The sequence below is a fragment of the Ursus americanus genome, chromosome 25 (genome assembly GCF_024610735.1).
Source record: "Ursus americanus isolate L20-20 chromosome 25, mUrsAme1.1.p, whole genome shotgun sequence".
NCBI classification, from domain to species: Eukaryota; Metazoa; Chordata; class Mammalia; order Carnivora; family Ursidae; genus Ursus; species Ursus americanus.
This window is the reverse complement of record NC_142151.1, coordinates 7,880,382-7,895,582: the sequence shown is the minus strand read 5'-3', so window position 1 is coordinate 7,895,582 and position 15,201 is coordinate 7,880,382. Positions and strand designations below refer to the sequence as shown.

Below are 15,201 nucleotides of genomic sequence, written 5' to 3'. Positions count from 1 at the left end.
CTGGTGGAATCATAAGGTTGGAAACCAACAAGCTGGAAGAATATAAATCATTTTGCTTTTTTCTATGGATCCATCTCAAGAACTGGGGATCACATAGCTGGGGAATGAAGCTTCTTGACTATTTTAGGGTCATTGAGAATTTACTGCCATTGCTGTTAACTCTTGGAAGGGCTTCCTGAAAGGAACTCCTCTCTGCTTTGTGGTACGGTGTGGTAGTTGAGAGCAGGGGCTTTTGGACCTCAGAGGATTAGAGTTTGAATATTAATTTGACAACCTAATGGCTTCGTCCACTTGGGTGAGGTGTTAGACCATTGAGTTCCCATCCCTTCATCTAGTACATGGGGATGTAATGCTTACTTCTAGGACTGCTCACAGACTTGTGAATTTTGTGCCTTGCTCATAGTTCCCCAGCTGAGAGGGCAAGCGGGGGCTGGAATGTACACCACACTCTCCTCCAAAGCCTTGTGCCTTGATGTGGTACTGTGTATTCCCAGAGGAAGGAACCTTTTCATTCACACAAGGACACCATTTTTGCTAAGCCCCGTATTCACTCACAGGATTCTTGTGAAGATCATAAGAGAGAATGCTGACAGCATGCACCAGAGTACCTGGAATGAAGTGAACAATCAGAGATGGAGAGATTTATTTTATTATTTTATTTTATTTTATCTTATTTTATGATCTGTTTCTTCTTTTGGCTGGGGAGGCGTGGCTGTTAATAGAGGTCTACCCACATGCTGAAGGGAATCCACAAACAGGTGGCAAGGATCAGAACTTGCCTTTAGTATTTCTCCTGGGTTCCGGGGAGGATCCTGCCAGGGCTCTGACTTCTGGAGCTTGGTTTCTTTCCTGCCTTGTTTTTCCTACTTTAACTCACTTTCCTAGCCCTGATTTTTTTTCTGCCTAATTTACCTACCTGTCACCTGCACCTCCCTTCTCCATTTGACCCTGAGCTTGGCATCTGGAACTTCTGGTCCCTGGTCCTCCGCGGTCTTCTGTTCTGTTTGCGCATCTAGACACATCTGCTGCTTGTAGGGCCTGTGGTGGGCCAGTCCAGCCCAGCCAGTTCTGATTCCTGGGCCTGGACCTGCAGCTTCCCTGGCTTCGTACAGTAGTTCTTTATTTGGAAACCTTTTAAAATAGAGGACTTGGGAGAGGAGAGGTAGACACTTAACAGAAGTGGCACAGGAGAGTGTCGTGGATGTAGTATGCTCTAATTCCGAGGAGTATTTTTTCCCCTCTGGAACTTCTGAAGCATTCCCATGCCATTAACTGGCATCTGTCTTGTCTCTTAATGTCAGGACTTGAGCCAAGTCCGGTTTTCACAGCCCTGAAGCCTAACCCTTTCTTCACTCTATTTTCTGAATTTGCCCCATATTCACAAAATGTTCTTTTCAGAAGGAGGCCTTCTCTTGGCCTCTCTGGGAGGGCTAAGAACTGAGAGCTTCCTGGCCCTCCATTACTGATTAGAGGAGCCAGCAACTATGTCTGCTGGCCTGTGCCCAGCATAGGGGAGGCAGCCTGGCTCCTGCTGACAGCTTTGGCAGAGGGATGACAATCCAGCTGTTGCTTCCCAACCAGTGGGACCCCCACATGGAGATGGGTTCAGGCCCTGGATTGCCAGGGCAGTGATCAGAAGGGGGAAGCTGGGAGGTGGGATAAGGGGAAACCTGGAGAACCTGACATCCTGTGACCTGGGCTTTCTCATAGGCATGTCTGTACTCCCTGGAGAGAAGCACCGTGTACTCCAGGTCTTGGGATTGTGGGTGCTAAGAAAAGAAACTGATAAGCACCATTCTTTAATGACTATAATGCTTATCTGTACAGAGAATGTTTGAAGTCACTTTTGATGTAGATTCTCTTCTTGGGTTTCTTTTCCAACAACCTTTCTGCTACCCACCCCTACCTCTCCTAGCCCCAGGGAAGGTAAGGGGGGGCAGTACTCCCTAGGAATAGGGTGGGAGTGGTAAGTGATGGGGATAAGACATGGGGAAATTCCCATCAGGCAGAAAGGGAAAATAAGCTTTTCCAATGAAGGAAGATTGTTATAAGAGAGAACTAGAAAGGTGTAGAAGGATGAGATGTCATTATTCTGGTGCCTCCCTGCCTTGGGGTCAGAAGGTTCTGGAGTAGGAGTGGGAGGTGGAAGCAAGAGGAGTGGGAGCACCTAGATATTTTGGGGTGAATCCTAGGGCCCAGGGTTTGCACCTCATATCTTAGAGTGCAGCCTGAGGAAATTACAAGTTCTTTAGAGAAGCCCAGCATCCAGCATGGTGCTGCCCAGGCAGCTGAAGAGGAATGGCTGTTACCCCGAAACAGCGCCCCCTACGTCCCACAGACCACAAACAGAGTCTGGAGGATCCAGAGGTGTTCTCATGAGCCAGCTGCTTTGAAGAGGCTGCCGCTGGGACAAGGAAGAGGCAGCGTATGCTGGAGGTGCCAGCTAGGTGCCCCAGTAGGGCCCTGATGACCTGGCCACCCCCTGGTGAATGCCCACACAATGTTGGGGGCCAACCCAGCCCAGCTCAGCTACCAAGTAGTGGGGACCAGCGCAGGGCTCCAAGGTCTAGACCAGGAAATTCTCAGAAGCCCCCTTCCTTCTCCCATCCTAAGGATGCACACATTTCTTTCTCACCTGGATACTACCTTGTAAGGGGGATGGTGGTGGGGAAGCTTCTTGAGCTGGGCAAGACAATCCTGACAGGGAGCTTGAACCTCAAATTGACTGTATATTTATCCCAAGCAGATTTTTAAAAAACCTGACAAAACCAAGTCACCTTTGGGGTGCCTGGGGGGCTCAGTTCAGTGCCTGCCTTCGGCTCAGGTCATGATCCTGGGGTCCTGGGATGGAGCCCTGTGTTAGACTTCCTGCTCAGCAGGGAGTCTGCTTCTCCCTCTTCCTCTGCCCCTCCCCCTGCTCATGCTCTCTCTCCTGCGTACTCTCTCTCTCAAACAAATAAATAAAATCTTTTTTTTTTTTAATGGTTTAAGTTTTATTTTGGAGCATCAACCCTGTGAGAAATATGGGTCTTAATAGGATTTGATTTCCATATGGGTATTTTCCCCAAAGAAACAAACAAAACATGTGACTGCTTGATTTTCAAATGTCACTTGTTTGCTCCAGAAACAGTCTACTTGGTACAAGGGTGTCCTAGAAATCCTACATCTATAGATCATAGTTTCCATTGCTGGTGGGTGATAAATAAAATCTTTAAGAAAGAAAAGTCACCTTCAACTGTTTTGCTTATCTGAATCTAACCTTAATTCCGACACTAATTTTTAACTTGCCTTGTAAAGTTTTGTAAGCATTAAATGACACACTGTGTGTAAAGCACTTAACCCAGAGCTTGGCATATGGTACATGCTGAATAAATGTTGCATTTCTCCCCTTGCTTTCCAGTGTTGACCCCTTATATAACCATAGTCCACTCACATTATTTCCAAGAGCTCAGGGTACAGGTAAGAGACATGGGTAATTTAAAAGGCAGAAACCACATTGGCCCCATCTCATGGCTTCACCAAGGAGAGGCCTTTGGTGGCTTGCCTAGTTTCTTTTATACCTGGGAATTTCCAGGCTGTCTTCCAGAGAACCAGCATTGTGAACTCTAATTAAAGGCTCTGAACTTTCTCTTTGGCATCCTTGCACCTGCCCACAGTCTGTCTCCTGAGGGGCCAGGAAAGCCTATGCTTTTCATAAGACCAGGAAGGAAGGTGCTGTGCTTGCCATCCTGTCAGGCTGATGCGGGCTTGGCAGGAGTTGAGAGCAGAAGTTGCCCCCCTCCGGCTGACTGGGCCAGCTCCCCTGGAACACGCCCTGCTGGCATGTCTGCTCTGCTTCTGATCTGAATGCTTGGGAATGGTGCAAGCAGCATCCAACCTCCATCACTGCCTTGGGCTACCCAGCCAAATGCCGACCTTGCATCTCAGGGCTGGCAGTCTAGTTCTGGAAGCCTTGTCTTTCGTTAGCATGGCCTTCTGTGCTTCATTAAGGTGAAAACTCCCTGTTCAGGTCTGGTGACAGACGGGGCCTGAATGACATGTACACCTGATGTGGATCATATGCCATCTGGCTTGAAGGCAAGAGAATGAACAAGGTGATTTTCAGGGAATCTGTTGGCCTGCAGATTATAAAACATGTGGTGTCTTTTAAAAATCATTTTAAGATTCCTTTGTCTATTTGGAGTCTTTTGTAGTTCCACACAAATTTTAGTATTATTTGTTCTAGTTCTGTGAAAAATGCTGTTGGTATTTTTATCGGGATTACGTTGAATCTACAGATTGCTTTGGGTAGTGTGGACATTTTGACAATATTAATTCATTTAACCCATGAACATGGAGTATCTTTCCATTTGTGACATCTTCAATTTCTTTCATTAGTGTTCTGTAGTTTTTGGAGTATAGGTCTTTTACCTCTTGTGTTAAGTTTATTGGATTTTTTTTGAGTGCTATTATAAATGTAATTTTTTTTAAAGATTTTACTTATTTATTTGACAGAGATAGAGACAGCCAGCGAGAGAGGGAACACAAGCAGGGGGAGTGGGAGAGGAAGAAGCAGGCTCATAGCAGAGGAGCCTGATGTGGGGCTCGATCCCATAACGCCGGGATCACGCCCTGAGCCGAAGGCAGACGCTTAACCGCTGTGCCACCCAGGTGCCCCATATAAATGGAATTTTTTTTTTAAATTTACCTTTTTGCTACTTTGTTATTAGTGTATAGAAGTGCTTACTGATTTCTGGGTATTAAGTTAGTATCCTGAAGCTTCACTGAACTCATTTATTATTTCTAGTAGGTTTTTGGTAGAATCTTTAGTGTTTTCTCTATGTAGTATCATGTCATCTGCAAATAGTGACAGGTTAACAACTTCTTTACCAATATGGATACCTCTGATTTCTTTATCTTGTCTGATTGCTGTGGCTAGGAATCCAGTACTGTGTTTAAAAGTGGTGAGAATGGATATCCTTGTCTTGTTCCTCATCTTAGAAGAAAATCTCTGTTTTTCTCTATTGAGTAAGATGTTAGCTGTGGGTTTTGAGGTATGTACTCCCTAACCGTACTTTGTTGAGAGTTTTTATCATGAATGGATGTTGATATGTTGTCAAATGCCTTTTCTGCATCTACTGATGTGATTATAAGACTTTTATCCTTCGTTTTGTTGATGAGGTGTATTATGTTGATTGATCGGCGAATATTGAACAATTTGATTGTGGTGATTGATCCTTTCAGTCTTGAGAAAGAAAAATAAAGCTGGAGGTATCACAATTCCAGATCTCAATATATATACTACGAGGCTGTAGTAATCAAAACTGTATGGTACAGGCACAAAATAGACACATAGATCAATGGAACAGAACAGAGAGCCCAGAAATCAACTCATGATTATATGATCAGTTAATTTATGGCAAAGGAGCAAGTACACAATGGGGGAAAAGAGAGTCTGTTCAGTAAATGGGGTTGGGAAAATAGGACAGCTACATGTAAAAGAATGAAACTAGACCACTTTCTAACACCATACATAAAAATAAACTCAAAATGGATTAAAGACCTAAATGTGAGACCTGAAACCATACAAATTCTAGAAGAGAGCACAGGCAATAATTTCTCTGACGTGGGCCATAGCAACGTTTTTCTAGACATGTCTCCTAAGTCAAGGGAAACAAAAGCAAAAATAACCTATTGGGACGACATCCACATAAAAAGCTTTTGCAAAGTGAAGGAAGCAGTTGACAAAACTAAAAGACAACTTAGTGAATGGGAGAAGATATTTGCAATTGATATATCTGATAAGGGGTTAATATCCAAAATATATAAAGACCAAAGGCAACACCAAAAAATAAATAACCGATTAAAAAATGGGCAGAGACATTTTTCCAAAGAAGACATACAAATGGCCAAAAGACACATACAAAGATGTTCAACAGCTCTAATCATCAGGGAAATGCAAATCAAAACCACAATGAGATATCACCTCACACCTGTGAGAATGGCTAAAATAAAAAAGACAAGAAATAGTAAGTGTTGGCAAGGATGTGGAGAAAAAGGAATCCTAGTGCACTGTTGGTAGGAATGCAAAGTGGTGCAGATACTGTGAGTTAACAACAGTATGGAGTTTCCTCAAGAAATTAAAAACAGAAATACCAAATGATCCAATAATTCCACTGCTGAGTTTTTACCCAAAGAAAATGAAAACACACATTCCAAAGGACATATGTACCCCTATGTTTTTGCAGCATTATTTATGGAAGCTATGGAAGCAACCTAAGAGTCAGTTGATAGATGAATGGATAGGAAGATGTGGCATATGTGTGTATGTATAATGGAGTATTACACAGCCATTAAAAAGGATGAGGCTTTTTTTTTTTGTTTTGTTTTGTTTTGCCATTTGCAACAACATGGATGGACCTAAAGGGTATTATGCTAAGCAAAATTAGTCAGACTGAGAAAGACAAATACCATATGATTTCACTCATATGTGGAATCTAAAAAAAAAAAAAAACAAACCAAATGAATAAACAAACAAAGAGCAGAATCAGACCTGTTAACACAGGGAGCAAAACTGATGGGTGCCAGTGGGAGTGTGGGCAAAATGAGTGAAGGGGAGTGGGAGGTACAGGCTTTCAGCTATGGAATGAGTAAGTCACAGGAACAAAAGGCACAGCATAAGGTATAGTCAATGATATTATAATAGCATGGTGTGGTGACTATGGTAGCTACACTGTGGCAAGCATAGCATAATGTTGAAACTTGTCGAATCACTGTTTTATACCTGAAGCTGATGTAGCATAGTGTATCCACTACACTCAAATAAAAAAACTAATAAAAATTTAAAAATGAAACCATTTAAAAATCAACGTATAATATACCTATAGAAAGATATATATTCAATATACAGCTTGCTGAATTTTTACAAGCTGAACACACCCATACAACTAGTACCCAGATCAAGAAAGAATATGATTAGCACTACTATCTGGACTTCTAGCACAGCTGTTTTGTTTTTCAAATTTATATAAACAGAATAATTAAATATATATATTCTTAGTGTGTGACTTCTTTTGCTTAATGGTGTGTTGATGAGATTTATCCATATTGTTGCATATCCTTGTAATGTGTCCATTCCCATTGCTGTATAATATTCCATTGGGCAAATATAGCACAGCGCATTTATCCATTTTATTGCTTATGGGCATTTGTGGGGTTTCCAGTTTGGGACTGTTATAAATGGTACTGCTATAAATGTTCCTGTATGTGTCTCTCAGCGTGCATGTATGTGCTTCTGTTGGGCATATACTTAGGAAGAGAGTTGTTGCATCATTGGGGATGCCCGTGCTCAGCTGTAGTGGATACTGCCCAGCAGTTTTCCCAAAGTGGATCTACCTGTATACATCCCACCTGCACCGTGTGAGCATCCTGGTTTCCCCACATTTGGCCAAGACTTGGTATTCCCCCTCTTTTTCATTTTTACCATTCTCTTGACTCTGTAGAGGTATTGCATTGTGATTTCATTTGCCTTTCCCTGATGATCTGATGATTAGGAAAGTTGCGTACCTTTTCATATGTTTATTGCTCAATTTGGTATCATTTTTTTGGGAGGGGCAGAGGGAAGGGGAGAGAAGGAATCTTAAGCATATGGAACCCAATACAGGGCTTGATCTCACAACCCTGAGATCATGACCTGGGTGGAAATCAAGAGTTGGATGCTTAAATGACTGAGCCACCCAGGCACCCCAATTGGGTATCTTAATAATGAAGTGTTCCTTAAAGTTTTTTGCTCATTTTTCTTTTGGATTCCTAATTCATATTGATCTGTAGAAGTCCTTCATGTATTCCAAATACAAGTCCATGTATACAAATTTTTTTTCCTATTTCTTGGCCTGTCTTTTTACTTAATAGTAGCATTTGATGAACCAAAGTTTTCCATTTTAATGTAGTAGATCACGTGGATTTTTAGAATAAATGTCATCAACAATGGTTAACATTTATTACTTGCTTACTATGTCCTCCTAGACCTTGCTCATTTCATTTTCACATTAACATATTTTTAAATGAAAAGAAAATGAAGCTTAGAGAAGTGGAAAGACTTTCCCAAGGTAGGAAACAGCAGAGGGCACATTCATGCCAGCTCTCCCCACTCCAGAGCCCCTGTTCTGTGATCTCTGCTGTACCAGACAGGGCACCAGCTGATATCCCATAGACATTGTCCAGTCCTTGGATGTTTTTGTTTGGCCTGCACATTTTTTTTCTAGTTGAATTAGTTGCCAACATCGAAAAATTAGGAGAAATACAGATTTCCAGGTTTTCTTGGAATATTGTAGGCTCTGGCAATACTGGTTCCATTTTCTCACATGTCTCTCAGGAGTGCTGGAGCTAAGTAGTTACTGGTCACTGTAGATATAACTAAGCCCTCTAGTGCTCCACTGGAGATGCTATGATTGGCCTGCTTTGATCATTTATGTTTCCTGCCTGGCTTCTGAAGGCATCTGAATTTTTGACTGCTAACTTGTTGCCCTTAAATGACATAATTGATTCTTTTCCTTCTTTGTTCCATCTGTTCTTACCCTAATACATTTTGACTTCACTACCTTCCTTTTCAAGGTACCTAGGCTCTGTGTTCAGGCTTCCTGTCCACCTTTCTGGCCATCGGCGCTTTTAGGGTAAAAAGAGGAGTAAATTGCTTATGTGGAACAGTTAGAAGAGCTCCTCAAAATATCCTCCCCCTTCCTTTAAGGGGTGGAGGTATTGTGTTTCCATAAAGCTTGAAATGTAATTCCTTTCCTGGAAGAAGTGACAAAGTACTCCAGTAAGGTTTAATTTATCAGATCAGCTCCTTAAGTATAAGCCTGGGAAACAACAGGAGAAAAGATTTGTAGATTTTATGGGTTAAGAGAGTGGTCAGGGAAATCTTGTCTCTGAATGGCTGAATGCCTCAGATGGGATGCTGTAGTGGTCTGGTTTCAGAGCTGGAAAAAATGTGAGAACATGGGAGGGAACTGGGGTTGGATAGATCATTACGTGCTGTCTTTCTCCAACTCAGCAAATTTTCCCTGGGCATGTCCCTGCCCAACCATTTCCTTCCCTTCTTTAAGTCCCTCCTTGAAGTCAGTATACTGTTGAGGAATCTCAAGAGCTGGAATCTCCAGTTAGCCTCACTGAATTGGAATCTTGTCTCTGATTTCTTAGTAGCTGTGTGACCTTGGGCTAATCTTTTTGTATATCAGTTTCTTCATCTATAATTGAGAGATAATAGCATACTACCTCATACAGTTGTGTGGACTAAAAAAATGAGACAATATTTAGAATCTTTTTAGAACAGAGCTTGGCAAAGAATCAGCCCTCAATAAATTTCAGTCCCTATGACTGCTGTTGTTATCCTGGCAAAAGCACTAGACATGGAGGGGTCAGATGACAAGGGATCAAATGCTTGCTTTGTCATCCATTAGCCATGTGTTGTTGGACAAGTATGTCTCTCCAGAGAGCTTCCATTTTCTCACCTGGAAAAGATGTCATGAGAATTAAAAGTGGAGCCAAGCAAGACTGTCAAGACAAGAGCACTAGGACAGTTTGCGTTATGTCTTATGTCTCTCTTGCCTTCTCTGTTCCCCGCCCTTTTTCCAGAGGTGGGCAATGTAGACTGGAGGGGAAGGCAAGATGAGAACCCATGAGGAGGCAGCTAACAGTATCACATGGTAATGGAAATAGGAACTGTAGTGATGTCCCTTCTTTCAGTCCCCATATTGGTAATTTGTGTTTTATCTTTCATCTTCTTTATTAGTCCTACTAAACATTCATCAATTTTATGGATGCTGTTAAACAACCAGCTTTTGATTTCATTGACTTTCTTTATGATTATTCTGTTTTCATTCTCACCGATCTCTGCTCCCCACTTTATTATATCTTTCCTTCTGCTTGCTTTGGATTGAATTTGTTCTTCTTTTTCTAGTAGAAGTGCAAGCTTAGATTGTTGATTCCCAGCTTTCTTATGTTAGGACAAGGATTCAATGCTATAAATTTCTAAGTATTGCTTTAATGGCATCCCACAACTTTTGATGTATTTTCCTTTTCACTCAATTGAAAATACTTTCTAATTTCCTTTTTTATTTCTTTGTTGACCTTTCTTTGGGTTCTTTGGATGGGTGTTGTTTAATTTACAAGTATTTATAGATATTTTCAGATATCTTTCTGCTGTTGATTTTTAGTTTAACTTAATTGTGGTCAGAGAATAAAATGTTCATTACTTCAATCCTTTTAGATCTGTTAGTTTCACTTAATGACTCAGAATATGGACTATCTTGGTGAATGTGTATTGAAAAGGATATATTTTCTGGTGTTTAGTGGACTGTTCTATAAATGTCAATTAGGTCAAGTTGGTTTGTAGTGACTTCTATGTCCTTACTAATTTTATGTCTCATTGTTCTCTCCATTACTTGAGAGGGAAGTGTTGATGTCTCCAATTTATACTTGAGAATTTGTCTATTCATCCTTTTAGTTCTGTCAGTTTTTATTGTATGTATTTTGATGTATGCAGCTGATCTCCGCATTTTACTGTGTGCATTTAGGATTATCAGGCCTTCTTAATGAGTTGACCATGTTATCATTAATTGATTACCCCTCTTTATCCCAGGTAATGTTCTTTGTTCTGAAGTCTTTGTATGTCCCAGCTTCCTTTTGATTCATGATTGCATGATATATCTTTTTTCATTTCTTTACTTTTTTTCTGTATGTGCCTTTATAATAAAAGTGAGTTTCTTGTATGTTTACATTTGTTATCATTCATGTATTTATATTTTAAAACTACCACCTTACTATTTGTTTTCTATTTGTTTTGTCTGTAGTTTCTGTTTTTCCTCTTTTCATGACTTCTTTGCAAATGAGTATATTTTATGGTTCCATTTCATCTCCAATTTTGGTCTGTTAATTATACCTATTTTTAAAATTCACTGGTTGCCTTAGAGTTTACAGACTCCATCTTTAAATTACTACATTCTATGTTAAATTAATATTATACCATTTCAGACCCAGGATAAGGGCCTTCCAATAGTATCTTTCAGTTTCTGCTTTCCTATCTTTTTTTTTTATAATAAGTTTTTATTATGTTATGTTAGTCACCATACATTATATCCTTAGTTTTTGATGTAATGTTCCATGATTCATTATTTACGTATAACACCCAGTGCACCATGCAATACGTGCCCTCCTTAATACCCATCACCAGCATATCCCAATCCCCCACCCCCCTCCCCTCTGAAGCCCTCAGTTTGTTTCCCAGAGTCTACAGTCTCTCATGGCTCATTCCCCCTTCTGTTTACTCCCCCTTCATTCTTCCCTTTCTTCTCCTACCGATCTTCCTATTTCTTATGTTCCATAAATGAGTGAAACCATATGATAATTGTCTTTCTCTGCTTGACTTATTTCACTTACCATAATCTCCTGCAGCCCCGAGATGCCCTTCAACAGATGACTGGATTGAGAAGATGTGGTCCATATATACAATGGAATATTGCTCTCCTGTCTTTTGTGCTGTTATTGTCCTACTCCTTCATACGTTATAAACGCCATAAGACATCATCACAATTTTTGCTTGATACCAGTGTTTCTCTGCCTTTTTTCCATTATTGCTTTCCTCCATGAAATTTTAATACCACATATATACTGTACATCTGTTTATGTTCTGTGACCCTTTGGAGACCTAAAAACCTCTGTAATACCTAAGATAGTTTTTGTCTTCCGAAGAACTAGTTTTATCCCCATGGGAGCACTATTTCATATAGTATTCTGGGTTGACTGTTTTTTTTTCTTTCCACACTTTAAGGTTGTCACTCTATTATCTTCTGACTTGCATAGTTTCTGCCAAGAAATTGGCTGTAAATCTTACCTTTGTTCCTCTGCATATAATAATCTCCCTTCCTTCTCTTCCCCTCCCCAACACCACCCTCACCCCAGCTTTAATTTAAAGATTTTCTATCTTTGTTTTTCAAATTTGATTATGATATGTCTAGGTGTATAGGTTTCTGTTTTTGTTTTTATATTTATTCTGTTTGGGGTTCTCTGGAGTTCTTGGATCTATGTTTTGTTGTTTTTTTATTAATTTTGGGAAATTTTTTAGCCATAATCCATTCAGATATTTCTTCTGTCTTCTTTCTTTTAATCTTCCTGGGACTTCAATTACACGTATAATAGACCCTAGGATATTATCCTCTCTCCTCCCCCTCCCCCAGAGCAGACTGCTGATCCTTGTCACTCAGTGATTTGAATGAGAGATGGTCCTGGGAGATGGGTGTGCTTCCATGCCCCTCTGCAACTGAAGAGGCCTTTTCCAGTTTCCTACCTTGACCAGTACCCTCCTTATGAGTACCACCTCCTTATGAGGCGGCAGTCATTGACTGGAATCTTATGAATGACTACAAACGCCTCTTGTATCTGGAGCTCCCAGTTATTCTAATCTGTCATGCTAACCATAATCAGCCTTTTGGAGTTTATAAGATTATATCTTTGTCTTTGTACTGCCTTTTTCTCCCATGCTCTGCAAATCTGAAAGTGTTCGCACGCCTCATTTTCCTTGGTGGGGCTTGTCCTTTTTTTAAATTCAATTCACATGATTACCTTTGGCCTCCACTCTATGATGGGTTCAAGGAAAGTTTGATGTTACAGATTATCTGGATTTCTCTTGTTGTTAGGGTGGAAGCCACATTTTCTTGCCATTTTCTATATCGTAGGTAGGAGCAGCACCTTTAGTAGTGGATAAATAGATTCTGTTCACTGTCTTATTCTTTTGTCCTCACATCAAAGAGTGGGCTGCACTCCCATTTCCCTCCTGTGTTTTATGTCATAGCCTCTTGAGAAATAAAATGTACAGTTTCTCTGTGGTTTGTATATTTCTCATCAGGTGTCCGTCACTAATATTTATTTAAAGGAAAAATCCCTTTTTAGAGACTTAGTGTGACAATTTACTAACTTCCTGAACTAGGGATCAAAAAGATATTAATTTTCTCTTTAAAAGGATTTTTTTATTATAAAATTAATTCATTAACAAAGTAGAGCATTTAAAAATGCAGAAAGGTAAAGAAGAAATGAAAACCACCCATAATCCCATCAGCTAAATAAACCATTGCTAGTATTTTACCAAAATGCTTCTAGTCATTTTTGTGAGTTTTATGGTTTGTGTACGTAAGTACACGTGCCCACCTAGATACTTTGTGAGTTTTATTCACATAACAAAGTTCTGGAAAGGTATTTTTTGTGGGTTACTGTAATGAGATGATAATGTGTTACTCATGTTTGTCTGGTAAAGATGCCAAAATATATGGCCTATTTTCAGTTTGCTGTTAGGGCTGGATTCCTTCTTGGGGCTATTTCACATGAATAGCCAGGATTCCCTGGGGTGTGTGTGTGTGTGTGTGTGTGTGTGTGTGTGGTTTCCAGGGAATGTACTTCATAGTGGAAGAGACCAGTTCTTGGTGCTGAGGTCCCTCTTGCGCCATCTAACTTCCATCTCTTTTTGTTTACACCGACCCATGGTCAGGTTTAGAACAAACAGAAATGGCAGAAGTATATGCTGTTCTTAATATGGGTTGTGATTTTCTCTCTTTTTCAGAAAGTATTTTGGAGAAAAAATCGGACTGTATTTTGCCTGGCTGGGATCATATACATCATTCCTCATCCCATCTTCTGTAATTGGAGTGATCGTGTTTCTTTATGGATGTGCAACAATCGAGGAAGATATTCCCAGGTGAGATGGTTTTAAAGAAAAAGCCTCAGTTCCCACATGGCAGTACTTTGGAGTTTCGTCCCGGTTGCAAGGATAGTTCACAGGCTTCCTTCCAAAGTCCTCACCCTCTATGCTCTCCTCCCCTTACCACACACATAATCTCCCTCCAGAGACAGATCTGGGAACTACAGAGTCTGGGAATGGCTTCAGAGCCTGCTGGGGATGGCTCCCTTCCTTTCCTACTTAAGCTCTTCTCCAGGGCTAGAGTCTGATGTGGGCAAGTAGATTCTACCTGCTGAAAAAACCCAGGCCTGAGAAGAGTGTTTTCCCCTCAACTTCATGACTTTTTTCTCTGGTTTCCCCTAAGACCCACGGTGGGAAATGTTTAGTGGCATTGGGTAGCGATCACATGTCGATACGGTCAACACTGTCGGGGTGAAATGTTGTGAGGCTGTCCATAGAAGCAGGCAGCTCTGGAACTGAGGGGGGCTCGGCTTCTGGTTCAGGAAGTCAGAAACGGCAGGTGACAGGCCCCATGGTGGGGCTTTTGGAGAGCCAAGAGATGGAACAAAGGCTGGTCCTTATGGTGAAAAGAGCCTTCAAAGAACATAAGCACTTAAAAATAGCATACTGGAGTGCTGGGTGGCTTAGTCAGTTAAGTGTCTGACTCTCAATTTTAGCTCAGGTCATGAGCTCAGGGTTGTGAGATCAAGCCCCGTGTCCAGCTCCATGCTTGGTGTGGAGCCTGCTTCAGATTCTCTCTCTCTCCCTCGGTGCCCCTCCTCCCCTCCTCACACTCGCTCTTTTCTCTCTCTCTCACAAAAAAATAATTGCATCCTTTAGGATGGACAGCATTACATATTAGCTGTGTGACTGGATAGTTCACTCCCCAGTCTTCCTTCCCTTGGCTGTAAATAGTGATAATCACACGTACCTTGTGATGTTGTTGTGAGGATTCAAGGAGACGATGTTTGGCACATGGTAGAATATTAATAAATAATTGTTGAAAGAATCAGCATATGTGGAAATAAAGTACAAGTGACAAAAGAGACACTTAACTTATATTTAGCATTTACATCTCTTGGCACTGTCCTCGAAAACCAAAGCATGGTTAATGTATTTTAATACTTTTTCAGTTGCAAATGGTAGAAATGCAACATGAACTAGCTGAAGCAAAAAAAAAGGGAATTTATTATAAGGTTTCTGGGGTGTGTCAGGGAACCCAGTGGGAGGCATGTGGCTAGCCTAAGGGACAATGGAAATAGGGACTCCTGTTTATCTCCCATCTCTGGTTCTTTCTTGTATTTGTTTCACTACAGATGTTCTCTATTGGATGTAAACATTCCTACTAATAGCTCATGGTGTTGTATCTTAGAGCTTTCTCTTTGATTGGTTCCAAATGAAAAAAGCCTACTGGCTTATTTTGGATTAGGGTGGAGGCCTTGGGCCCACAGTCGTGGCTTTGGGGCAGGATCACCCTGTACCAACAGGATGTTCCC

General features: G+C 41.0%; 1 protein-coding gene across 3 annotated transcripts in view; it reads left to right on the top strand.

Annotated features, from left to right (window-relative positions):
- Positions 1-15,201, top strand: part of ANO2 (anoctamin 2) — a 350,061-nt gene that overhangs the window by 157,243 nt on the left and 177,617 nt on the right. For all 3 annotated transcript variants that reach the window (XM_087855561.1, XM_087855560.1, XM_045781339.2), the window contains one exon: positions 13,589-13,723. In XM_087855561.1, coding sequence (XP_087711687.1) covers positions 13,589-13,723 — 135 coding nt within the window. The remainder of the gene's footprint in view (positions 1-13,588; positions 13,724-15,201) is intronic.